General features: G+C 40.7%; 1 protein-coding gene across 1 annotated transcript in view; it reads left to right on the top strand.

The window, feature by feature from the left end:
• Nucleotides 1-26,579, top strand: part of KCTD20 (potassium channel tetramerization domain containing 20) — a 65,764-nt gene that overhangs the window by 29,119 nt on the left and 10,066 nt on the right. Inside the window, exons 2-5 of the mRNA XM_027876623.1 lie at nt 1,165-1,370; nt 13,715-13,988; nt 24,362-24,464; nt 24,813-24,933. Of these exons, the coding sequence (XP_027732424.1) occupies nt 1,211-1,370; nt 13,715-13,988; nt 24,362-24,464; nt 24,813-24,933 (658 nt within the window). The 5' untranslated portion in view covers nt 1,165-1,210. The remainder of the gene's footprint in view (nt 1-1,164; nt 1,371-13,714; nt 13,989-24,361; nt 24,465-24,812; nt 24,934-26,579) is intronic.

Raw genomic sequence — 26,579 nt, forward strand, 5'->3', positions numbered from 1 at the left:
ATATATGATTTTCTTTAAGGATGGGTTTAGAAATGGAGAAATGTTAACAAATTCAGCTGATTTCTTTGAATCACCTGTCATCATAACTGGCTGCTGCTTTTTGTCATCCACACTAACACCAGGACTTGGACAAACTTGGGCTGATGTCATCTTGAGCTTTATTCATTTATTTTTGACCTTGATTTATTTGGAGTGGAGGCATTCTTTTTAAAAACATGTCATATAGGTTGTCTAAAATGAAATGCATTTAATCCCCCCAAAAAAAAGTATTTCATGGCTCCCCATTCCCCTTAGGATAAAACAAAAATTCCTCCATTTCTCCTCTTCTCTACCTCTCAGAACCCTTAGCTTCCTTCAAGGTTCAGCTCAGAGGTTATTTCTCTTCTGAAATTTTCCTTATTTCCTCTCAGTTTTTAGTATTCTCTCTTTTCTGAAAATACTTTGTATTTATTTATTTGTATATGAGTTACATTTCATCAATATAATCAACTTTCTGAGAACAGGGGTGCTGACCTGAAATTATGTCTGGCAGGGAAAAAAAATGCTATATTGAAAAAAAAAATAGTTGCCCTAGTATTTTCAACTGGCTTAAACACTATAGAGTCAGTATGCAACCATTTGGATTACTTGTGTAAAAATTGTTTGTAAAGATGTTAAAATAGTTAAAATAGTAATAGCAATAATACTTTAAGGTTTGCAAAGTACTTTATAAATACTATCTGATTTCATCCTCATAACCTCCCTGGGAGGGTTAGTGCTATTGTGTGTGTTTTTATTATCCCCATTTACAGATGAAGAGACTGGGCCAAGGCCACACAGCAAGTGTCTGAGACAGGATTTGAACTAAGGTCTTCCTGATTCCAGAGTCCAGTTCTCTGTCTACTGAGCCAGCTTGGTACCAGGAAGTAGATTTACTGGCCATATTTGTACAGCCACCAAACTTTTACCCCTTTACTCATATGTAAATTAGTATACGTCCGTAATCACTTACTACTGGGTGGACATCAACAACTTTACTGTAATAAATAATCACTGAAATGTCAAGTCAATGGGAGATGCTCCTTCCGTGCAAACATGAATTTTTAGCTACGTGAGGTCAAACTTCAGGCACCATGAGAAATTATGAAACATGTGAGCTCTAAATCATTCAATCTCATCTTCTAGGATTTTTTCCTGGTCAAGTGGAAAACTCAAATTACAGAGTCCAAGGATGAATATTCATCGAGCCAGTGAAGGCGACAGGTCAATATGCCAGGAATCTAGCTACTTAGTGGAAAATATACCAGGTTCATCCCAAGAAAAAGAAGAAAATTGTCTGACATCATCCTGCTTGCAAAATCCTAACCTTCCCGTATGTCCCTGGAATGATGGTATGGTAACAAGGTCTTAATTATCTTGATTTTGGGGACTCTCTGGCACTCAGTGGGGTATCAAGAAGGTCGTTTTAACCTGTGGTCGTGCTAACTGGTAAGAATACAGAATTAAGGCAATTCTCTAAAAAGTTTTGTCCAAATACCTTTTCCCTGAAAGGTACAATTAGCTGAGACACAAGTGATTTTTTTCCCCTACTTGTTTTATGCATTTCTTTGCTACGGTTCTGTGCTTCATTATGCTTATATAAACTTGAACCCAGACAAAAGAAACGACTCTGTAACCTATTTTCTAAAATTAGTGTGCCTCATAGAAAGCTAGGTATGGAGATTATATTGGGGCTCATCAGAAGGAAAGGCTTGGTCTGTGAACCTATGCAGGCCTATTTACCTAATCTGTATTATCTATCCTGCCTGGTCTGAGACCAGAAGAGATCGAAATAATTATTATAGGAGGCCTTAGTTCTCAAGCATGGAGCCATTTTGTATTGATTTTATTAGTGTGGGGCAAGGGGAAGGGAAAGAGTGTAGACTCAAGTGTTATAAAGTCTGAGATTGGTAGTCTGTGCCACTATTTCAGGTGTGAAAATAGATGTTTTGGAATGATCAGTTAGGTGGGGTTTTTTGTTGTTTTTTGCAACATTTGACCCAGTTTTTAAGTTCACCTAGTTATTTTTGGGTGCAAATGAATGGTCTCTTTTAACTCAGAATTCATAGGAGAAGAATTTCTAGGTATATCTTTAATCTAGACACAGCTTCCTTTTATTCTAAGATGTATGAGAAAAGACTCATTCATTCATTCATTTAACACTCAACAAACATTTATTGAGTACCTTCCTGGTGTAAAGCATTTTGCTAGCCAATCAGGATACAAAAGACAAAAAAAAAAAAAAAAAAAGAAACAGCCCCTGTCCTCAAGACTCTTACATTTTACTGGGTTATACAACATCAAATCAATGTATCAAGTATTTATTAAGGATCTATTAAATGCAAGACACTCTGTTAAGTGCTAGAGATACAAAGACAAAATGAAAAGCAGTTTATCTCATCAAGGAGCTTACAGTGGTGTGCAAATTACCTAGCAATAATTTTGATACAGTTTCATTTTGTGACAACACTAGTCAAACTTCTTATTTCTCCTGACAATGGGTTCAAATATCAGGCCTTGACCAGATGAAACCAGATTAAGTTGTTTTCCCCAACTTTAATTGCTTCTCTGTCAGTTGAGTTGTTGATTTCTTGCCATAGACACATTTCATGACTCTTATTCTGTGGTTTTTAAGAATGGAAATGACTCTAAGGATACCTGCAAAAGTTGTAGCTCTTGAAAAAGACACTTCAATGACTGTTAGAGATATTGCACCAGTTTTTGGTATGGAGAAGTCAAGTATTTTAAGAGTCATTCAAGACCACAGTGTAACAAGATAAGTAGCACTCAAGCACAAAAGAAAGAACAGTTAAAAATTAAAAACGATGCCAAGAATTAACAAACTATTGCTGTGAAATAACCTAATTAATACTCAAAAAACAAGCAAAGACCTTTAAAGAGACCTGGCCTTTGGAGCGGTTATTATTGATTCTTCTCCTATGTGGTATAAGCTTCTTGAAGTTTGAAAAATGATAAAAATCCTAGTTTAAAAAAAAAACCCAACCATTGTTATAAAGGAAAAAAAATGCTTCTCATGGTCACAACTATACAAAAACTGAAATAATGAAGATTGGGAAAAGGTAATTTTTACGGATGAAACTCACTTTTTAATTTAAGGCAATACCAAAACTGCTTCAAAACAAACAAACAAACAAACAAACAAACTCTTCACCAGATTAGAATGCAAAACATCCACTCTAAAAATGTTTTAGGGAATTTTTTTTTTACCTCCAGAGGACCTAGAAGTCTAGTCCCCATTGAGAGAATAATGCACTCTTGCTAAATACATTGATATACTGAAAAGAATTGTTCCAGAATTACAGAAATTCTCAAATGGAGGTGGAGTACTACCACTTGAACTTGTATCATTCCACATGTCACAATAGGTGAAGAAATTTTTCCAAGAGATGAAGAAAAACATGCTTTAAGTTGCCTGGGAATTCATCCAATTTAAACTCCATGGAAAATCTATGGGCCATACTCTAGGCTAGAGTTGGAAAAATGAACTCTTTGCCAAAGATATGCTCAATAACCAATATCATGTGTGGTTTCATAATGAAAAAATTAAGGAATCCATGTCAGAATCTTGTAAATTCAGTGCTAAATCACATAAAACAAGTGATTGCACCAAAAAGAAGGTATATTGCATAGTAAAAGTTTTTTTTAAGACATAAAAAGTTGTAAAGTTTATTGTATAAAGTTTAATTATGTAAAATTTTACTTTTGACACAGGTAGTTTGCACATGAATGTAATCCTACTAGGACAATACAACATATAAACAGATAAATATATGCATGCTAATTTAAGCGCAGAGAAGGCACTGATAACTGAGGAAGGGGGTCATCAAGAAAGGTTTTCTATTGGAGGTGACCCATGAACTGAATATTAAGAGGCAGAGATGAAGAGTTAATACAGTCCAGACACCTTTTCAGCAGTGGTATAGAGGTAGGAAATGGAACGTTTATTTTAGGGAATAATACTTTGGCTTGTTTGGCTAGAATGTTGAGGGCCTGAAGGGAAGTAATATGAGATAGTACTCGAAAGATAGTTCTGAGAAAGTGTATGAAGAGCTTTCAGTGCCAACTTGAAGAATTTATATTTTATCCTAGAGGAAACTCTGAAGGTTCTCTCTGAAGCAAAAGAGTAACATGATCAGACTTGTGTTTTTGGAAGATTGTTTTGGCAGCTATGTGGAAGATGAGTTAGAGAGAGGAGAGACTAAAAGCCAAATATCTGATTGATTAGAAGGCTATGGTATATCAAAACCCATGTGAAAAAATGCACTAAATAACTAATAATTAGAGAAATGCAATTAAAGCAACTTGAGGTTCCACTTCCCACACATTAGTTTGGCAAATCAAAAGAGAAAAATGACAGATGTTGGGATGGGCTAGTGCATTGTTGGTGGAGTTGTAAATTGGTCCAAACATTCTGGAAAGCAATTTGGAACTGTGTCCAGAAAGTTACAAACTATGTATTACCCTTTGAACCAACTGTACCACTGTTAGTCCTGTTCCTCAAAGAATAAACACTTCAAAAAGATAACAAAAAAGAAAAAGGACCTAAAAATACAGAAACATTTATAGCAGCTCTTTTCATGATAGATGAAAATGTGAAACTGAAAAACTGTCCTCCTGTTGAGAGATGGCTAAATAAATTGTGGTCTATAAATGAAATTGAATTAATTGTGCTGTAAGAAATGACAAAATGGCCAGTTTCAGAGGGAACAAGGAAGAACTAATGCAAAGAGAAGTGAACAGAATCAGGAGAACATTTTATATAAGTACATTATTGAGAAAAGCAACTTTGAAAGACTTTAGAACTCTGAACTACACAATGATAAAAGCACAAATCTAAAAGAATGAAGATGAAACATACCATTCCCCTCCTGCCAGAGAAGTGATGAACTTAAAATATAGAACAAGACATACATTTTCAAACATGGCCAGTGTGGAAATTTGTTTTGCTGGACTACACATGTTTTATTGCGAGCTTCATTGTTCAGGTTAAAAAAATTTTTTTGACTGAGTGATGGGGGCCAGGGGATGATAGTGAGAGAGATAGATTATTTTTTTTAATGAAGTGAAGGAACCAAAAAAGGGACATTTGATTCAGAGTTTGAATCTCATCAACAAGTAAAGACCAGTTGCTGTGGGAACAAGAATGACTTCAAAAGGCTGAGAATGATACATCCGGTGGTACTTGCTATTCATCACTCCATCTCCTGTCTCTGCTTTCATCCTGGCTAGTCCATTTGCCTGGGAAGCTCTCTCACCTCACCCTTTACACTCCCTGAATTCCTTCAAGACTCAGCTCAAATGTGACATTATGCAGGAGGTCTTTCCTGGTTTCCCCACCTGCTATTTCTTCACCTTTAAGGTTACGTTGTATCTGTAAGCATCTTGAATATAACTGTTTATGTACATGTTGTCTACCCCATTAGAATATAAGCTCCTTGAGGGCAGAGACTATTTCATTTTTACTCTATATCCTCAGCACTTAGCATAATTCCTGGCATGTAGTAAGTGCTTAATAAATACCTGCTGATTGATTAATTATATGAGTAGAAAGAAAGTGACAGATGTGAGATATGTTGTGGAGAAAGAGTTGAGGGGCAGCTGGGTGGTGCAGTGAATAGAGCACCAGCTCTAAAGTCAGGAGGATCTGAGTTCAAATCTGGCCTCAGACTAAACACTTGACACTTACTAGCTGTGTGACCCTGGGCAAGTCACTTAACTCCAATTGCTTAAAAAAAAAAGGAAAGAAAAAAAAGAGAAAGAGTTGAAAGGACTTAGCAATTGACTGGATATGGGGGTGGTGAGGGAGAAGGAATCATTGAAGATGACTTTGAGGTTTTGAACCTGGCTGACTAGTAGTGTGTTGGTGACCAGTCAGATTAGGAAAATTTGGAGGAGGGATGAGCTTTGATGAAAAGATAATAAGTTGTGTTTTTGATGTGTTAAGTTTAAGATGCCCATGGAACATTAGTTTCAGATCTCCAGTTGGTGATGTGGGACTGGAGATCAGGAGAGAGACTAGGGCTGAATAGTAAGAGTTTAGAGTCATCTGGATAAAGGTGAAAATTGGGAGCTGATGAGGTAATCAAATGAGAAAGTAGAGAGAAAAAGGAGAGATCTCAGAACGGACAGGCTTTGGAATTAGGAGGCAGGACGTGGATGATAATTTAATGAAAGACTGAGTAGGAGTGGATAGACAGGTAGGACTTGTATTCAGATAAGTAAATATCAGATAATTTGGAGAGAGAAAAAGGGCATTAATTACAGAAGGGATAAAGAATGGTTTCACAGAGATGACACTTGACCTTAAAGGGAATGAAAAGTTCTATAGGGGTTAGAGGGGTGTCTGTGTGAGCGGAGAGGAGATGAAGGCAAAGGATGAAAAGGGAATTGTGTGCATTCCAAATACAGGGAACAATTTGTGAAATGCAACGAAGTGGGAAATGGAATACTTAGTTGGGAGGCCAGTTTGTCTGGAGTGTTAAGGATATAAAAGGAAGTAATGTAAGATACATCTGGAAAGTTAGGTTGTAGTCAGATTGTGAGGGGTTCAAAATACCAAACTGAGGAGTTTAGATTTTGTCATAGAGGCAATAGGGAGAAACTGGAGGCATTTAAGCAAGGGAGTGATGATCAGTCCTGTACCTTGGGAAGATTATTTTGCCAGCTATATGGAGGAAGGATTTGAGAGGGGAGAAACTAGAAGCAAGGAGATCAGTTAGGAAGCTTTTAACAATAATTTGGCTGGTGGTAATTAGGGCCTGAACAAAAGTGGAGGCTGTGTGAGTAGAGAGAAGGGGATGACTGAATGTAGGAGTGAAGGAGCAGGAAGAGTTAAGTATGACTCTGATGCACCTGGGTTGGTAGGAGGATGACAGTGTCCTCAACTAGAAATGTATGAAGGAAGGAGGGACAGGTTTAGGGAGAAAGAAAATAAGTCCCATTTTGGACATGTTGAATTTGAGCTACTGATAAGGTATTCAAAGGAGATATTCCCAGGCAGTTGATAATATAAAACTAAATTGCAGGGGAGATATTAGGCTTGCATATGTAGATTTGGGAATTATCTATGTGGAGATGATTAACTGATGATAACAAAGAAGTAGATGGGGTTACCCAGGGAGAGTGTGTAAAGTGAGAAGTGGGTCCAGGACACAGCCTTAAGGGACAAGAAAGGACAAGTCAATAAAATAGACTGAAAGGAAGCCTTCAGCTTAGGAGAAGGTCCAAGAGGGAGGGAAGTAGGTCTAGAAGGAGGGGATGGTTAACAGTGCCAAAAGCTGCTCAGAGTTCAAAGAGGGTAAGAACTGAAAAAAACCACTGAGGATCAGAGCCATGGTTAGCAGCTGTGAAAAATGAAAATTGTTTTTCCTTTGTAGATCTCAGACTATAAGGAAAATCAAAATGGTGATTTCCCTACCTCTCCCTGCTTTTGGAAATCTGATAGCTTATACTATACTCGGGATTGTTTCAGAGGATGAATGGGCTGCCTCCTGAGTTAGTGAGGTCCCATCATCACTTGAGGTCTTCAGGCAGAGGCAGAAGCCTCCTTGTCTGGGGAAGTAGCCAAGAACCATTAGAATCATGGATGTAAAGCTAGAAGGGGCCTCAGAGGTCATTTGGTCAGACTCTTTCATCGTATTCATGAGGAACCTGAGGCCCACGGAGGTTAAGGGATCTGTCCAAGGTGAAACAAGTAGGAAACTATCGAGGGGATTCCAGCTCAGACATGACTTAAACTAGATTATCTCTGAGATTCTATGATCCCATGATTTGGCAGTTAAGATATCACTGAGAGCCTTGTAGAGGGCAAATGACAAAACTGAAACAGTTCTTACTCTCAAGAAGGTTACTATCTATCTATCTTCTATCTTAATTTTAGCGGCTACATTAAGTGCAGAGACACTAGTACTCTTTGTGGAAAAAGAAGAGTAGCATTGCCTGCACGCACTGTAATTTCCAGTTCTGTGACACTGTATCCAGTATCCATGACACTGAGGCAGGTAGGTGGCTCAGTAGATGAGTGCTGGGCCTGGAGTCAGCAAGAACTGAGTTCAGATTTGGCCTCAGACACCTGCGAGCTGCGTGACCCTGGGCAAATCATTTAACCCTGTTTGCCTCAGTTTTCTCACGTGTAAAATGAGCAGGAGAAGGAAATGGCAAATCACTCCAGTATCTTTGCCAAGAAAACCCCAAATGGGGTCACAGAGAGTTGGAAACAACTACAGTAAATCATGACATCCTCTCCATTCCCCCCCAGCACTAATCCCAGGTTTTCTGGATCATTTAGAGCATATCTCAGTTCTCACCAATTTGGAACTGTGGGAATAATGGATTAAAAACTAATATTTCCTAGAAACAAATGGAAAATCACATTTTGGATATAGCTGAGAGTGCAATCCAGTCGGGTTAATGAGTTAACAAGTTCTTTCTCATTTTCCACTGTGGTGGTTTGTGTTGAGTAAAAACTATTCAACTGTGCTAAGTGCTGGCTATACAAAGAAAGAAATCCCTACTCTCACAATCTAAAGGTGGTGGGTTGGGGAAGAGATAACATGCAAGCAATTATATATAAACAAGATATATGCAGGATGGGCAGCTAGGTGGTACAATGGATAGAATTGCTGGGCCTAGAGTCAGGAAGATCTGAGTTCAAATCCCACCTCAGACATTTACTAGCTGTATGATCCTGGGCAAGTCACTTTACCCTGTTTGCCTCAGTTTCCTCATCTGGAAAATGAACTGGAGAAGGAAATGGCAAACTACTCCAGTATCCTTGCCAAGAGAACCCCAAAATGGGATCTAGAAAAATCAAATATGACTGAACAACGACAAAATTATTATTATGTGATGTGAAAGGAGTATGTTTATCATCAAGATTGCTTTTTTTGTCATGGAAACGTAATGACATCCAAGGACCCCCAACAGCCATTGGTGGTCCAGGTTTACCAATGAAATCTCAAATACTGAAGTGCCCCCCCCCTTTTATTTTAGGAATAGATTTGATTTTCAGATCCACTTTGCCCTGAAGTAATGGAACTATTAGGCTGACATCTTTTTTTTCCCTTGCTTTTTGGTGAGGCAGTCGAGGTTAAGTGACTTGCCCAGAGTCACACAGCTAGTGAGTGTCAAGTGTTTGCTCTGAGGCCATATTTGAACTCAGGTCCTCCTGACTCCAGGGCCGGAGCTGTATCCACTGCAACACCTAGCTTCCCTGTCTGACAACTTTAAAGAAGAGGCTTTACCATCTTTGCTGCTACTCGCCAAGAATCTTGACATTTCACCATCTGTCTTGCAGCTGAAACCTTTCAGGTGCATTGTCTACCCTGTTAGACCTTGAGCTCTTTGAGAACAGGGATTGCCTTGCTTTCCTATTTGTAGCCCCAGCATTTAGCACGTAATAAGAGCTTAATTAATGCTTTATTGATTCATTCACTCATTCCTGTCGTGCAAAACCCAAGTTCACTAGTCCCAAGGCAGGGATTCATTTGCCTCATTTCCAGGCTAGATTTCTTTTTTATGGACCATGCCTTAAACCCAAATCACTCTGGCTCTCATTGATTGGCCAACAATAAGCCCCAGCCCAAACCCCACTGGGTCATCCTTTGGCTTCTGCTGACTCAGAGTGAGCGTAAATAGCCATTGTTTCTGTTTTGGCCAAAAACCCTAAGGGTCTTCCCCTCCCAGATTGATTTTTTTTCACTAGGTCATTGAGGCCATTCTTTGTCTCCTTTTTACTTAGTCTTAATCACTGCATAGGCTGAGACTTGGGAAAGACCTTAGCTTAAAAAGGTCAAGGTCTCCTACTGCATCCAGGGCCATCTCCAGTACTCCTGATCTGTATCTTGCCATTGGACCCAGATGGTTGCAAAGAAGAGAGTGAGGCTGCTGACTTTGCACAGCCCTCCCTCACTTAAATTCAATTCACTTGTAAGTCATGACATCACCTTCTTGATGTCACAGTCCTCTCTGAGGACAAAGGACAAACAATAAGACAATTCTAACATGTTAAAAACTTTGTGGCTGCCCTACTAGAGGTAATAGTATCAGGATGTCCTAGCCCAAATCCCTTGTCTGTCCTTTGGGAAGACCTATTTCCTTCCATAGATCATCTTGGACTTCATTACAGACTTGGAAGTTCTCCCACAGTCAAAATGCCTTCATTTTGATGTTAGACTAAATTTTACTAAAATAACCCTTGTCTTCCCCTGGCCAAGTCAATCCAGCCCAACTGTTCCTCTGGGAAATATTCTGACTTCAGTATACTCACCCTTCTTACACCTGACTGAGAAACTCATTTCATCTTCTATTTTCGTCAGCCCTTGTGTCTGCACTGCATACTGAGGTCACTGTTTACCACATTCTACACCCAGACAGCCAGATAGAACCACCCAGATGTTGGGGCAGTATCTTTATAACTTCATGAATTACTACTAGTCAGTCAATTAGCATTTATTAAGCACCTACTATGTGCCAGGTATTATGCTAAGCAGTGGGGATACAAAGAAAGGCAAAAACAGTCCTTGTTCTCAAGGAACTCACGGTCTAATGGAGGAATCAGGTCAACTGGTCCACCTTACTCAGTTCTCCTGAATTTTATTTTAAGAATTCTATTCATACGCAAAATCAAATTATACTTTTCCCCACCAAAACACAGATTCTGCTCTCATTTCTTATTATCCTTCACAACTTAGTTCACTCTCCTGGCAGTCTACTGCTATCTGGAAGGGTTGGAAGCTGTTCCAAACAGACTTGCTTCACACTCTGGAGTGCATCAAGGCCACATATATTTATTTGTACTGCTGACCAAAACCAGACCCCTTGCAGGTTGAAGATCTGGGTTGGTTGTCTACCCAAAACAGCAAACCCTCCCAGAGGCTCAGGAAGCAGCCTGTCTGGTCCTTCCGGGCAATGTAAATGGTGAGTCTTGTGGCCTTTTGCTAAAGCACCCCAGTGCCATGGAAGTTCTTCCCAGTGATCATTGCTTGAGAAAGCCAACAGAGACCCTCTTCTTCACACACATACTCCAAAACCCCACCACTTCCTTCACTGGTGATTGATGGCCAAGAGGAATTTGTGGTCAAGGAAAAACTTGGCTGCCAGTGTCGATAGGTGTAATGCCAATATCTTGTGGGCTGACAAAGTTTCAGGCCAGATGAACCAATTGGGAAACCTTCTAAGAACCTTTGCATTCCTGACCCCATGTCTCATGGAGGCCCTTAGAAAGAAGGCGTCATGTCCTGGCTCTTTTATTAAATTCAAGGGCTTAGCAGGAGTGCTGACAGATGGGGCAGTGCTTACACATCAAAACTGCCAGCATGCCTGGACTTGCAAATACACCACTGGCAATCTTGATTTATAGTGGCTTGATTCCCAGTGTGACTGACTCCCGCTCACTGTCATTCCTTGGCTCTCAGTGGCCTGTTTTTGATCTCTGAACTTTCCTTGGTGGCAGCCATGTTCTTGGCTTTCTGCTCCCCCACTGATGAATCCCCTTGCTCTGATGCAGCCTGTATTACACTTTCTCCTGGTGGATGGCCTCTCTGGTTGTACTCCCATAGCCCCACCCTTGCTTCTCTGTGATAACCCCTAATTTTTTCCCCTGTGTTTGTAAATCAGCTTTTCATAGGCTAAGCTAATCATTAGTAGGCCTGTCTTCCGCTTGTATAGCATTGAGAGTTTTTCAAAGCCTTTAGGCATGTTTGATCCTTACAACAACCCCATGAGATGGGTAAGTATAAGAGGCATTATCCTCTTCTACATATGAGGAAAACGGAGAAGTTACATAATAGAGCTACTTAGTGACGGACTTGAGACTAGAATCAAGTTCTCTTACTCCTAGTCAAATGTTCTTTCCACCAGATCATGCTCCTTAAAATGGAATCCATTCACCAGTAACGGGAAGAGACCACATGGTTCCCTTAAAGGAGAACTGGATTTGGAGTCAGAGGACCTAGGTTCAAATCTTAGCTCTGACTCTTATTACCTGTGTGACCCTGGGCAAGTCCTTAACCTCTCTGGGCCTCAGTTTTCTCAATTGTAAAATTCAATATTAGATTAAATGACTACAACTCTAAATCTATGAGCTTGAGATGGTATTCAGGATCCCAGTTATTTCTTGTTTGCAATATTTATATTATATTATGTTATGTTATATATTATTTTATGTCATATCATATCTAGTTGTATTATATCATGCTAAATATCATATCCTGTCATGTTATATGTCTTATCACATTATATAATATATATTATATTATTATATTATAATGTTTTCATGTGGTCTCTCTACCTTATAATAATTATACTATTCTATTATAATGCATATGTTATATGCATTATATTAAATCATGTTTTATTATATATTACCATATCCTGTTATATTATATCATTTCATATATCATGTCATTTATCCATATATACATTATATTGTATTGTGTCATATTATATCATGTTTTCACATAATATTATATTATATCTTACCTACTTAGGTTATTATATTAATTCAAAGTGTGTTATGTTCTATTATATCCTATCTTGCACATTTAGATTATTATATTAGCCCAAAGTATATTGAGTTATATATATATAACTCATCATATCATTTTATATACCTAGAATATTTTATTAAGTCAAATATATACTGCTCCTCACAACAACTCTCCAAAGTAAGTAGTGTAATTATAATCTACATTTTACAGACATAAAAATTCAGGATTGGAAGAAAAGTTAAGCTCAGACTCAGGAGAAAAATACTTGTATGTAGCTGGTAATGACATGGACCATTTTTATTTCTAGCATTTTTTCCTGACCATTTCTTTTTTTAAAAATGGAAGGGAAATATACCAGTTGCTTACTGTCTCAGGGAGGGAGGAGGTAAGGAAGGGAGAGAGAAAATCTGGAAATCAAAATTTTAAAAAAGAATGTTAAAAATTGTACATTTTTACTGGAGAAAAATAAAATTATTTTAAAAAATAGGAGAAGTGATATGAGGATAGTGTCATTATCCTGCTTAGAGAATAGTACACAGTGGGTATAGCTCCTTACTACCCAAAAGAAATTTTGCTCCTATGTAGAAAATTGGGGTGATAGTGCCTGCACCTCCCTACCTCTGCCTAAACCTGAAAATCATTCTAATCTATAGATCTCTGTTCTGGGGATCAGAGAAACCAATAGATTGCATTTTCTTTTATTTTTAAAATTTGCTATGTACCAAGAACATTTCCTTTGTAGAGCACCTGAAAATTTTCCTGGTTTTGTTGTTATTGTCTTATTTTGTTTTGTTTTTTTGAGAACGGGTCTCCCTATCTCACCCAGATTGGATGAGCAACAGCCATGAGAACAGCCAATCACAGGCTCTACCTTACCACTGCTAGATACGGTGAGGTTTCCAACCTGGGCCACCATTTTGTCCCTCCTTAGGCCCTCAGGTGGTTCTCTTCTCCCTTCTCCAATCCTGGGGGACTCCTCATATTAGTGCCAGACTGAATGTGGACAAATGCTGGGCTTTGGCCCTCTTGCAGTTCAGAACTCTGGAGTTTAAATGATCCACCCACCTCAACCTCCCCTAGAGCTGAGATTTCAGGCATGCACCATCACATCCGGCCAAACCTTTCTAATTCCTAGAACAAGATTCTTCTTCTTTTGCTCTTAAAGTTTATTTTTGGTTTGTTTGTAGATCTGTTACTCGATTACGCCTCTCAGCCAGCCAATCATCAGTTCTCCAACGTCCCACCCTCTCCTGAAGACATCAAGGGCACTAGCTTTCAGACTGGAAATAAGAGGAGCCATGAGCCCTTTACTGCCCCAGAACGATTTGGAAATAGCAGTTTGGGCTTCAGCTGTACGTCATACCCCCACGCTCCAGAGAAGGTGACACTCCTTGTGGATGGCACTCGTTTTGTGGTCAATCCACAGATATTCACTGCTCATCCGGACACCATGTTGGGAAGGTAACAGGTTCCCCACAAGTTCACTCTGTTGTTTAGAGTGGGAAGAATGGTTATGCCCAGAATTATGCTGAAGCCAGATCAAACCAGAACCAATTGTTAAATTCAGTGAGCATTTACACCTCATAAATCCACAAACAATACAAATCAGGGCTTGATTTATTGTATTATTATCTAGACTTAAGAAAGTAATGGAGAAAATGTTAATAATGCAGATTAGACTTAAAGGTATGTTGGTGCACCTGGATGTTAAACATTTATTAGCATACCCCTGGTCATACCTATTATTTAATCTGCCCATAGAAATAACTACACACTTGCCTGTCTAAAGAGACTAGAAAAAAATGATACCAGTCTTTCTGAAAAATTATTTATGTCTTCATAACAGAAGACAGACAGAGCTGTATGTAAATAAGCATAGGGTTTTTTTTGTGTTCATATGCAAAACTTGTGTCACTGAATACATTCCCTAAAAGGAAAATAAAATACAGTTATAATGGTAGAACATAGTCCTGGAACACTAAGGTTTATTCTCTAATCCCCTCCAGCTTCTTCTTCGATAGGAGATCTGATCATCATGGGATCATAGATTTAGTGCAGAAAGGGACCTTAGCGGTCATTTAGTCTAACCCCTTTGCTTTACAAATGAAGAAATGGAAGCCTAGTGAGGTTAAGTTATTTAAGGTTAAGTTAAATGATTTATCCAAGATCACACAGGTAGTTAAGGGCAATGCCAAGATTCAAACCCAGATCCTTTATAACTCCAGCACTTCTCCCATTACCCCTCACTGCTTCCCATGTTTAGTTGCTTCTGGCCTCAGTTTCAACCACCTGTAAATCAAAGGTGGCACACTTGTCTATGGTTCAGTGCTACCCCTAGGAGGATGTGCAAGGGAGAGATCATCCCTGAACTCTGTGAGAAAGGTGCTGGAATAACCAATGTGACATGTGGCTTCATGCTGTTTAACTAAAAAAGGGAGAGTGCAACAAATGCCATACTTCTGCAAAGTCAAGTCAGCAGTGATTTACTAAGCTCTTAATATGTGCCAGATGTGCCAAGCGTTGGTGATACTAAGAAAGGCCAAAACAGTTCTTGCCTTCAAGGAGCTCACAAGCTAAGGTGGAAAGACCACATGCAAACAACTGTGTACAAATAAGATTTATACAAGATAAATTGGAGATATTCTCAGGGGGAAGGCACTGGCATTAAAGAAGACAGGGAAAGGCTTCTTGCAGAAAGTGGGATTTTTGCTAAGACCTGAAGGAAGCCAGGGAAGATAGGAAGGGGAGTCTTCCAAATATGGGGAAAAGATAGTGAGAATGTCCGGAGTGGGGAGTTGGAAGGTCTCGTTCGAGGAAAAGGCAAGAGGCCAGTGTTGCAGTATCTTAAAAGACATGGAACAGAGTAAGGCATAAGAAGACTACAAAGGTAGGAATGGGGCAGGTTAGGAAGGACTTTTTTATATTTGATCCTAGAGAACCACTGGAGTTTATTGAGTGGGGTGGTGACGTGGTCAAAGCTGCTCATTATGAAGATCACTTTGACAGTTGAGTGGAGGATGGACTGCAGTAGAGCAGGCAGACCGACCAGCATTTATTTATTGTGGCAGTTGTCCAGGCATGAAGTGATGAGGGTGCCTGGGTAGCGGCAGTGTCAGAGGAGAGGAAATGGGTATTTGCAAGAGATGTTACTTAGGTGGCGTTGACAGAACTTGGCAATAGGTTGGATATGGGGATGAGAGATAGTGAGGAGCTGAGGTGACACCAAGGTTGTGAGCCTGGGGAGCCGGGAAGATGGTGGTGCCCTTCTTAGTAATAGGGAAGTTAGGAAAAGAGAAGGGTCAGCTGGGAGAGAAAGGTGGGGAGGGAGGGGAAATGAGTTCAATTTGGGACATTGAGTATGAGGTTTTCATGCAACATCGAGTTGGACATGACATCGAGTTGGAGATATCCAATAGTCAGTTGGAACACATTGTACTGGAAGTCTGCAGAGAGGTTAAGGCTACAAATAGATTTGAAAATCATCAGCATAGACGCTGATGTAACTGAATTCATAGGAATCAATGAAATCACCAAGTGAAATAGTATCAAATGAAAAGAGATTGAGAGGTTAAGGGATTTGTCTGAGATCGCACAAGCAGTTAGTTAGTGGCAACGTCAAGATTCAGACCCAGATCCTTTGACTACAACTCCAGAATTTCTCCCACTGCCCCTCACTGCCTCCCATGATTTGTTGCTTCTGACCTTAGTTTGAACTACCTGTCAGTTGGAGGTGGCAAACTAGTGCAGTCTGGCAAGGAGGATGTGCAAGAAAAAGATTCATGAACTCTGCATGGGAGAGGTGCTGAAATAACCAATGTGAGATGTAGCTTTGTATTGTCTTGGTTCAACTTGAGAGAGACAGAGACAGAGAAAGATAGAAAGAGACAGAGACAGAGAGAGAGAGACAGAGACAAAGAGTCAGAGACAGACGAAGGTTCAGGGGGAGAAGGGGAGTGGGGAGGAAGATAGAGAAATGTCCTGCATACAACACAAACCCAAGAAAGCTTCCTATGGAATTCCTAGAATGTCGTTTGACATGCATCAACCCGAATCAAATGACAAAGATGAGATTTCACTTTCTGAGAGAGCCCTGTGATTTCCAAGTAAATGATCACATTTTAATCTAGAGAAAAGATCAGCTTTTTAGGGAGGTAATTTGCCCAGCCAGGCCACTGCTTCTCAGCAGTGGTAGGTCTCCCCTGTCATTTTCTAAACTCATCTTTACTGCTGAGTTATGTGAAATTGAATTTCTACACCTGTTTGTTGGTTTCTTTTAGAGTTCCTTTATTATCTGTCACCTTTGTCAATAACCCACATGCTATTTTTTCCTTTAAAGATAATTTCCCAACTTGTCCCCTTCCCTGTTTGCTTGCATGACATCTTTTTTTTATTTTAAAAAATGTTACATTTTTACACCACATTCTTTTCCAAATATATTTTCCCACCTTACCTCTTGAAGAAATATTTTTTCTTTTTTCATTGACAGTTTCCTCTCTGCTACATTCTTTGGCTAACTGGAAAAAGAAAAAGGGTTAACAAAATTTTCCCCACTCCTGCCTTATCTGTTTCTCTCTTAGAACTGTTTTCTGTTCTAGTCATAATTTGGTGTCTGGTTAGCTTTGATGGTTAGAGCACCATGGCTTAGTCTAGGGCAGGGGGCTTGACCTATGGTCTGTGAACTTTTTAAAATATCTTGATAACTATATTTAATATAATTAAGTTTTCTTTGAAATCCTATGAATTTTATTTTATGCATTTAAAAACAATATCCTCAGAAGGGATTCATAGGCTTCCTCAACTGTAAAAAGGGTCTAAGACACAAAAAAGTTAAGAACTATAACAAAGCATTGAAAGATTTTGTGCTAAACACCTGAATTATTTTGAGGCAACAGGTCTATTATTTGGGTTCATGATGTTAAACTCAAAAAGGACTTTTGAGAATTCTGGTCTAAGTTGGAACATTTTATTTTCAAAATCATTTGAGACTTCAGTACTTTTTTCATGTGTTTCATTATTAAATATAATTCCTAGACTTCAAAAAAAATAAGGTTTAGTGCTAGAAGGAAATTTAGAGATTGTCTAATTCAGTACTTAAATTTTACAAATAAATAAACAGATCCAGAGAGAAGTAATTTGCCAAAAGCCACACGGTTAATCCATAGCAGAGCCAGGATTAGAACAGAGGTCTTCACATTCTGTGCACTTTTCATTATAACATGTTGCAACCACAGGTGATAATCCCAGTCTTGACCAGTGGCCTTGTAAATAAACGGGTGCCCTTGGTCACAAGAATTGAGTGGTGACGTGACTGGCACAGTTTTGATTCATTTCCATGACTAGAAAAACAACTACAAGTGTGTTTCCCCATTGGTGGAGAAGGGGTTTTATCTTCATGTACAATCACAGCATGTTTATATTATATTAATATTATTGTACAGTGTCCCAAAAGTTTATATTATAGTAAAAACTACAGGTTGTCTCTTTAATGTTATTATATGGGATATCTCACAAATATTAATGCAGTTATGCTATTAAGGCTTAACTTTAATAGCTAAACTATTATTGTGTCTCTTTCATCTAAGCTTTGTGTCTCCTCTATCAGATAACATAACAGGTGATTGATAAATTTTTTTTTTTGTAAACTGAACCCATATAATTAATTTTTTTGGTTTTAATAAAAGAACCAATTTGGTTATGGAGCAGACTTAAATGTTGCCTCAAATTTTTGAACCAGAACAAGGCTAGAATATAAAAATATTTCTTTAGGTTCAAGTTCTTGCCTCTGACCCTCTCTGTCTTGGCCAAAATGTGTTCTTCATTGGTGCAGTGCACACTACAATGCATTCCAACTGTTTTAAACATATGAGCCAATGGAAGTATTGCTGTTGAGGTTTAGATGTTTAGGGGGGCTGGGACCCCAAAAAAGCCACACAAGGGTCCTGCCTGAATGAAATCGACCCAAGCCAAAAACAAAAGTTTATTAGAACACTGATTGGGGTGAGTGAGATTCCTAATGAGTCTGCACTATTGGCTAGATTTTAAGAATCTGAGCACCTTAATGGAGACAGGGTGGACCTTGTATACCAAAAGACTGTGGGAAGGATCTAGGAGTGGTCAAGTAGTCTGGGGTGACTGTGAGGAGTGGTCTAGGGAGGATCTGGATGGGAGTGGCAGTATACTGGGGTGACTGAGATAACAGAGGACCAGGTGAACAACAGGCACCTAGACCACATGGCCAAGGGAGAATGGGGTCTAGATGGTATCAAAGATGAGAAGGTAACAGACAATGAAAGGCTGGGTGGGTCAGAGGTAACAGAATTGAGAGATTGGGCATAGCCACAATGAAAGGCCAGTGGGGTTGATTATAGCTTCAGGAGAATGCTAAATAGTTCCTTGATCAAGTGGGAAAATTTAAGGAGTTCAAGGTGGGGGTTTCCAGAGCCTGTACCCCATCATTTCCCACTCAGATAAATGGGACCCAATTTTTTTTAGGGGAAGGGGCAAAGGTCTCTGCTCAGAGCCATACCCCATCACTACCAAGACAGAAAAAATAGGCAGAGTGTTGATGGTAAGATCCTATTGTGAATGTGACACCTGCCAGTAGCACTGTGAGTCTAGGAAGGGAAGAATGAGGTCTATTGGTAAAATGACTAGTTAGCTTGATGGGTTAGAATCCTTTTGTTGGGGACATGATGGTCCTAGGTTTTCTCCCCCATTAGATTGTGAACTCTTTGAGGGCAGAGCATGACTTTTGCCTCTTTTTGTGTCCCCAGTGCTTAGTACAGTGCTTGACATATAGTAGGCACTTAAGAAATATTGAGTGATTGATTGATTCTTCTGTGGGCCAGTTAGTTTCTTTTCTGATCTGTAGCCACAGATTTTACTTATGACTCTGGCCAACTGACTTACCAGTATGTGCCATTCAGGTGAAACAAAGACTAGATTATATAGTAGGAAGAACATTGGCTCAGGATTAGAGCAACCTGGCTTCTTATTCTAGCTCTATCACTTATTAGCAGTGTGAATTTGGAAAAAGTCCTATCTCTTGTCTTAACTCAAGTTTCCTCATCTGTGAATGAAAGAATTAGACCCTATGGACACTTCCAGCCTGAAAATTCTATAATTCTGTGATTTTAAGAGTAGGAATGGGTTCAAGAAGACCCTTATTATTAAAAAAAAATATTACTCAGAGCTCACGTCTTATGTGATCAAGAGAGTTATCTTCCTATAGGCAGCTAACATCTCTGTGGAACGTGGTACTTATAACTACCCATTCTGTGTGCAGAGCACTGAGTTCAAAGTCATAGAATGCACTCTGTTAGACTATATGCTCTCAGTTATTGAAGTTTTCTGGGAGCATATAGTCTAACAGAGTGCTAGGAGAAGTCTGAGAAAAGTCTTTACCCATCAGACAGACAATCAGGAAGAGCTTTGTTGGTGGGGTTAGCATTTGAATTGGGATTTAAAAGAGTGGGAAGAATTCACTAGGCAAGAATGAATTCATGAAAAAACATTTATCAAGTGCTACTATGTGTGAAGCCCTGTGCTGAATGCTAGGGTGGGGGAAGGGCAAAATACAAAAATGAGCCCTCATGGAGCTGATATTCTAATGTAGCATTTGCTCTGGAGCTACTCTCCCTAACCTCCACTCCCACTGGCAGGGGAGTATGGGTTCTGAGAATAAGGCTGCCTCTTCTCCTTTCAGGGCTTTATGGGACCTTTGGGTTTTGGGATGGTGACTCTCACCACATTGTTTATCCAGTGATATGAATTAGTCAGCCAGACTTCATTCATTTTTAGAAAGGGGCATTAATTAACTAAGGTAGTTTAGTAAGTAAGTATGAAACATTCCCCTCAAGTCTATAACATTCTCTCACAAGTACATACAGAGACCAGGGGAAAGTGAGTTCAAGTTTGACTGCAACTGGCAAAGGACTTAACTCACAGCTCCTGGTCCCCTTGCTGGAGTCCTCAAGGAATTCCCCTTAGATGCAGTGTGGTTGTCTGTTGGGCCCCTTGTAAAGTTCTGAAGCTGCCTTTCTTGACTGTCCAGTTTGAGCCTGGTTCCCAATGCAATGCAGACACTGCCATCCGTCATTGGTATTCCTGGGACACTGCTTAGTCAATGATGAGTCTAAATCCTTTGACCTTTTGAAGGTTGCAAGGTCATCCTCTAGTTGGGGGAAAGAGGAGAAATGGGAACACGTAGACTTTGATCGTTACCCCTCAAGGCAATTCCTTCTCAGTGGCTTGACTAGAGCTACCCTCTTCTATAAGCTGCTAAAAACTGGAATGTCCCCGTCCCAAACTCTGTCTTATTGTTTTTAGGAGACACGCAGGGCAGGACTCAGTCCTTTTGGGGAGCATCGCTTCATTTCATTTATTGGCTTCCAGGGACTTCTTGAAGAGTATAGACTACTCAGCTTGTCTATACCCTTGATTGATTCAGTAGAGGTGGTCTCTTGGTTAAGCTGGCTACTTTGTGGGGGCAGGGGTGGGGGGAGGCAGGATGATCGAGTGAGTGATTCAGTCAAACATTGCCCTTAATACTAATAAAGGGAGATAAGATATAGAGGGAAATGGTGTTTTGGTTTGAGAAGTTATGGAAATGTTGAGAGGAATTATAGAGGAGTTGATTGACACTGTATTTCCAGTAGCAAGGGCAGTATTGATTTGAGGAACAGGTGGAAAGGCTGATAAAGCAGATGGTGGGGAGAGGACTGGTTGGAATGAGAAACATGTCTGGGGCTGTCAAGATAAAGCGGGCCATGTGGGTTTGCACTCACACACTTGTCAGGAGAGTATGGGTTTAGGATAGGAATTCCAGAGCTCTCTGAGAGATAGAGGGGGGTTATTCCAGATAGAGAAGACAGCCATGAGCACACAGTGCGTACTTGGAGGATTGGGGGGGGGGGCTGGGTTGTCCAATAGAGTGTAGAGTGCCTGAGAAGAGTAATATGAGATAAGGCTGAAAAGGGCGAGGCGGTGTCAGGTTGTTGCAGGACTTGAATTCTGGGTAGAGATGTCTGAATTTTGCTTGGTAAGTTATATGAAGCCACTGAAAATTTTTTGAGCGGGAGTGACATATACCTAAGCTCTATACATGAGGATTTGAGACAACTAGGGGGCATCATGATGCACAGAACACCAGGCCTGGAGTCAGCAAGGCTCATCTTCCTGAGTTCAAATCTAGCCTCAGACACTCACTAGCTGTGTGACCCTGCACAAGTCACTTCACCCTGTTTGCCTCAGTTTCCTCATCTGTAAAATGAGCTGGAGAAGGAAATGGCAAACTGCTCCAGTATCTTTGCCAAGAAAACCCCAAATGGGGTCACAAAGAGTCAGACACTACTGAATGACTGAACAACAAATTTCATTGACAGTTAAGTGGATAGCATGCTAGACCTAGAGTTGAGAAGATCTGAGTTCAAATTCAGCCTTAGATACACATACACATATACACATGTATGCGTTTATGTATGCGTATATACGTATATATGTATGTGTGTATATATTTTGCCTAATTCTAAGACGTGTCAAGATAGAAGCATTCCTGTGTAGGACCAAGAGTTAAGGAGGTCAGAAAATTGTAGGGCTACTTTGTCAGAGGTGCTCTCAGTAGAAATATTGGAGTCCCTGAGGATTCTGGCCATGGATAGGTGGAGAAGGAAGACCACAGACCACCTCCCAGATTCCTTGAAAAAAGCTGGAAGCACCGTGGGGACAATCTTGCATTATTGACCATTCTAATGAGTGTCTCAGCTGGATCTCATCCCGAGCTTTCCAGGAGAGCACTGCCAGCATTCTTAGAAGACATGGAAGGGGAATGAAGTCCTGGTGCACGGGGCAGTGATTCGGAAAGCATGTGATTCAGGGATCATGTGTCTTCTGACCTTTGAAATGTAGCCTGCCCAGGCATGAATGCTAACAACTTGTAACAACCGGATCACACCGCTGCCTTCTCCATTATCGGTGGGAGACGGCTGTGATTCACGAATCAAGGGAAATGAACAGATGGGACCAGGCCGTCTTCTCTGTACTTTGAGTTTGGATCCCCAGCTTTCCCAGCCCATGCCTAGAAGTACCACGGAAATGACAGAAACGAAGGACTTGAGACGCCTAAGAGGACGCGACAGGGGCAGGAGGGAGGTTGTGAATGAGTGTGCGGGCTTCCCTGTTGTTTGTTCCTGGATCTTTCCGAGATCATACTGAGAGCACGGCTGGTCCAAGTTCAGCCACGCAGCTTTTGCAGTTGCCGGCCCCTGCCTGCCAAGTGCGTCTTCTGCCGACCTGCCCTGGCACTGCCTGGCCTGAAATTCTCACAGCGAGAGTCACTCTTTGGGGTTCCCACACCCCAAATGGGTAGCAGAGTTTCCAGAAGATCACCACTAAGATGTGACAGGAGAGAGGAGGGGCCCTGGTTCTCTCCTTTTAACACAACAGCAGTATAATGAAAAGAGCAAATGACTTAGAGTTAGTGGTGGTTGTTAGTCAATCGTAGCTGACTGTTCCTGACCCCATTTGGGGTTTTCTTGGCAAAGATACCGGAGTGGTTTGCCATTTCCTTCTCCAGCTCATTTTACAGATGAGGAAACTGAGACAAACAGGGTGAAGTGACTTGCCCAGGGTCACACAACCAGTAAGTGTTTGAGGCCAGACTTGAACTCAGGAAGATGAATCTTCCTGACCCCAGGACTTGTGTTCTGTGCACTATGGCACCCCCTAGTGGCCTTGGAGTTAGTGTACCTCGATCCAAATCACAGCTCTACCACTTAACTATTTCTATGACTGTGAATAAGTCATGTCACCCGTCTGTGCCTCAGTTTCTTCCTCCATAAAATGAAAGAGTTGGACTTGAAGCTGAGCAGATCCAAGTTCACATCCTGCCTCAGACACTTGCTAGCTATGTAACCCTGGGCAAGTCATTTAACCTCTGTCTGCCTTAGTTTCCTCATATGTAAAATGGGGATAATAATAGCACCCACTTCCCAGGGTTGCTGTACAGATTGAATAAGCTAAGCAAAGCCTTGTACAAACTATAAAGCATGATATAAATGCTCTCTATTATTGACCAGGGTGCTCTCTCTACACTATATGATCCTTTGAACACATTAGCAATTTGCCTCAATAGAAAAGCAGCGAGCAGGACCCCCTAGAAAAAGACATGGGATAGATAAATTTCTTTCTTTTTTTTTTTTTAAGGCAGTTGGGGTTAAGTGACTTGCCCAGGGTCACACAGCTAGTAAGTGTCAAGTGTTTGGTCCAAGGCCAGATTTGAACTCAGGTCCTCCTCCTGACTTTAGGGCTGGTGCTCTATCCACTGCGCCACCTAGCTGCCCCATGGGATAGGTAAATTTCTATGGACAGGGAAAGAAAGACTAGGACCAGAGAAGAGTGCCTCCGCAGGGCTTGCTACGGAGAAGGGCCTAAGTTGCTACACAGCGGCGCTAGGTTTTTGTAGAATCAAGGACAGAGAAGGTAAAATTCACCTCCTGAAGAATTTCAGCAAGGTTCAACCCTGTGTGAGCGTGCCACTGCCTGGGCCTGCCCCCCCACAGACTCATTCCCTATCCCCCTTGACAATTTATCACTCCCTTCCTCCCCATAAGCCAGGCTCCTGAAGCAATTAGCCATTGGCCTTAGAGTGTCACCATCCCACATGGTCAGCGCCTTCCTGGGCCTGGTCAGTTTCTTTTTCTTTGTTCTCTGAAAGACTGGCCCCAGAGCCCTCTGGTGTCAGGCGGGGAATGATGGAGTAGGGTAATGGAATAAGGAAAGAAGGGGTCACCTTTGTGATACTGGGGAAGTTAACAGTTAACACTGTTGTCTTTTAGGATGTTTGGTCCAGGAAGAGAGTATAACTTTACCCGGCCCAATGAGAAAGGAGAGTTTGAGATTGCCGAAGGGATCAGTGCCACTGTGTTTCGAACAGTGCTGGTAAGGAGCCTACCCTGTTCTTCCTTCTCAGAAACTGCTGAGTCAGCTACTATGACTTTCCACCTCAGTGCATACAATAACCCTGTAGGGTTCAATTCAAGATTCACCTGCTCCAGCTTTTTTGTCCTCACTTTCTGTCCCTTTGGCGTGTGTGTTCACTCTCCCCAAAGTTCTGGTGCCTGATCAAACAGCCAGGCTAGCAGGGAGCTCTTTAGCAATTTTTCCACCTTACAAATCCATTTGGGCATTACTTAATTCAAATGTCATGTTGACATAACCAATAGTGAATTGGAAAAAGGGGTAATTTCTTATTTTCTATGTCTACATTTTTTCCCCATCTGTTTACAGGATTATTACAAAACTGGGATCATTAACTGTCCTGATGGAATTTCCATCCCTGACCTTAGAGACACCTGTGATTATCTCTGCATTAACTTTGACTTCAACACCATCAAGTGTCAAGATCTGAGTAAGTGCCAAAGAATTAATAGCTAGCTAGGATTTACACAGGGCAGCGAGGTGGCACAGTGGATAGGGCACTGAGCCTGAAGTCAGGAAGATTTATCTTCCTACGTTCAAATCCCACCTCAGACTCTTACTAGCCGTGTGACCCTGGGTAAGTCACTTAACCACTACCTGCCTGTCTAGAAAATGAACTGGAGGAGGAAACGGCAAACCAGTCCAATATCTTTGCTAAGAAAACCCCAGATGGGGTCATGAAGAGTTGGACTTGACTGAATGGGCTGGGCACTTTACCAATATTATTTAATTTGGTCCTCACAACAGCACTGGGAGGTGGGTGCTATTGTTATCCCCATTTTATATTTGAGGAAACTGATACAGACAGAGGTTAAGTGACTTGTCTAAGATCATACAACCATAAGTGTCTGAGACTGGATTTGAGTAGTTGGATAAGTGGTTCCCAGAAGTTGGTAAGTAAGGATATACCAAGTGATCCTTGGGCTAGACTAAGGATGAACTTAAGTCTTTCTAACCCCAGGCCTAGTGCTCTATCCGTTGCATCATCTAGCCGGCCATAGAGATCATAAGTAGTAGAGTTATGATCTTAATCCAGGTCTTCCACATACATGTCCAATGGTCTATCCACTTCACCATCTACCTACCTGCCAATTGCCCATTGAAGTTACCTTGTATTTGCTTGTAATAGAATGAGTCTTCCATTTCAAACTCTGAGCTGGAGCCTGGATTGCAAACCATCTGTGATGGCAGATTCCCACAATAGTTTGTTTCTTCACTCGATTCAAGTTATTGTGGGGTATTAGAATAAACAGGAGCCAGGAAGTTTGAAAGCAGTGAATCAACATGTGACTTCACTTCTCTGGCCTATCTAACTGTAAAAAGGAGGTAATTAATGCCTTCTATGAGGTATTGTCAGAATTTGCTAATAAATCTTTCATTAATTACATGAGAAATGAAAAATCCAGTAGAATGATAGAAGAGAAGGGTTGAAAATAAGTTAAAATATGAAGCTGGAATTCTGACTTTTCTGTTGGGTTTGGCACTAACCTAGGGAAGTCCCTTCATTTCTCCAGACCTCATTTGACTCTTCCCCTGGGTACTTTAACTCCCTGAAACTAGGGTTGGTAGCATTCTTCGAAGGGGACCACTAATGTAGTGGTTCCCGGAGGGTGGTATGTTTAGACTGGACTTGTATATCGTATTGTATCATCTACTTCCTCCAGTCATACTCATGTCCTGCTGAAAAGTGCTGGAGGAAGTCATGCAACCATACTGGTGGAAGCTACTTTAATTTGTTAGCTCACCTCAGTTGGTCCCTTAGTGCAGCAAGGCAGCCCTCTTACTCTCCCCTAATTGTTCCTCTGCTTCATTCCACACAACTATTCCAAATCCTCTCTTCTCTCCTTTGGCTCCCTATACTCCCCCAGTCCTTTCTCTCTTAGCAACTAGATAGCATGGTAGAAATCTTGCTGGATTTGGGATATGGAAGACTCCTGTTCTAATCCAGTTTCAACCACCTCCTAGCTGTGTGATCTTGGGCAAATCACTTAACCTCTGTCTGCCTTGTTTCCCTAACAGCAGAATGGGGAGAAAAATAGCACTTTCCTCCCAAGGTTGGTGTGAGAATCAAAATAA

Source organism: Vombatus ursinus, unplaced genomic scaffold (genome assembly GCF_900497805.2).
Source record: "Vombatus ursinus unplaced genomic scaffold, bare-nosed wombat genome assembly UNPS02014811.1, whole genome shotgun sequence".
NCBI lineage: Eukaryota > Metazoa > Chordata > Mammalia > Diprotodontia > Vombatidae > Vombatus > Vombatus ursinus.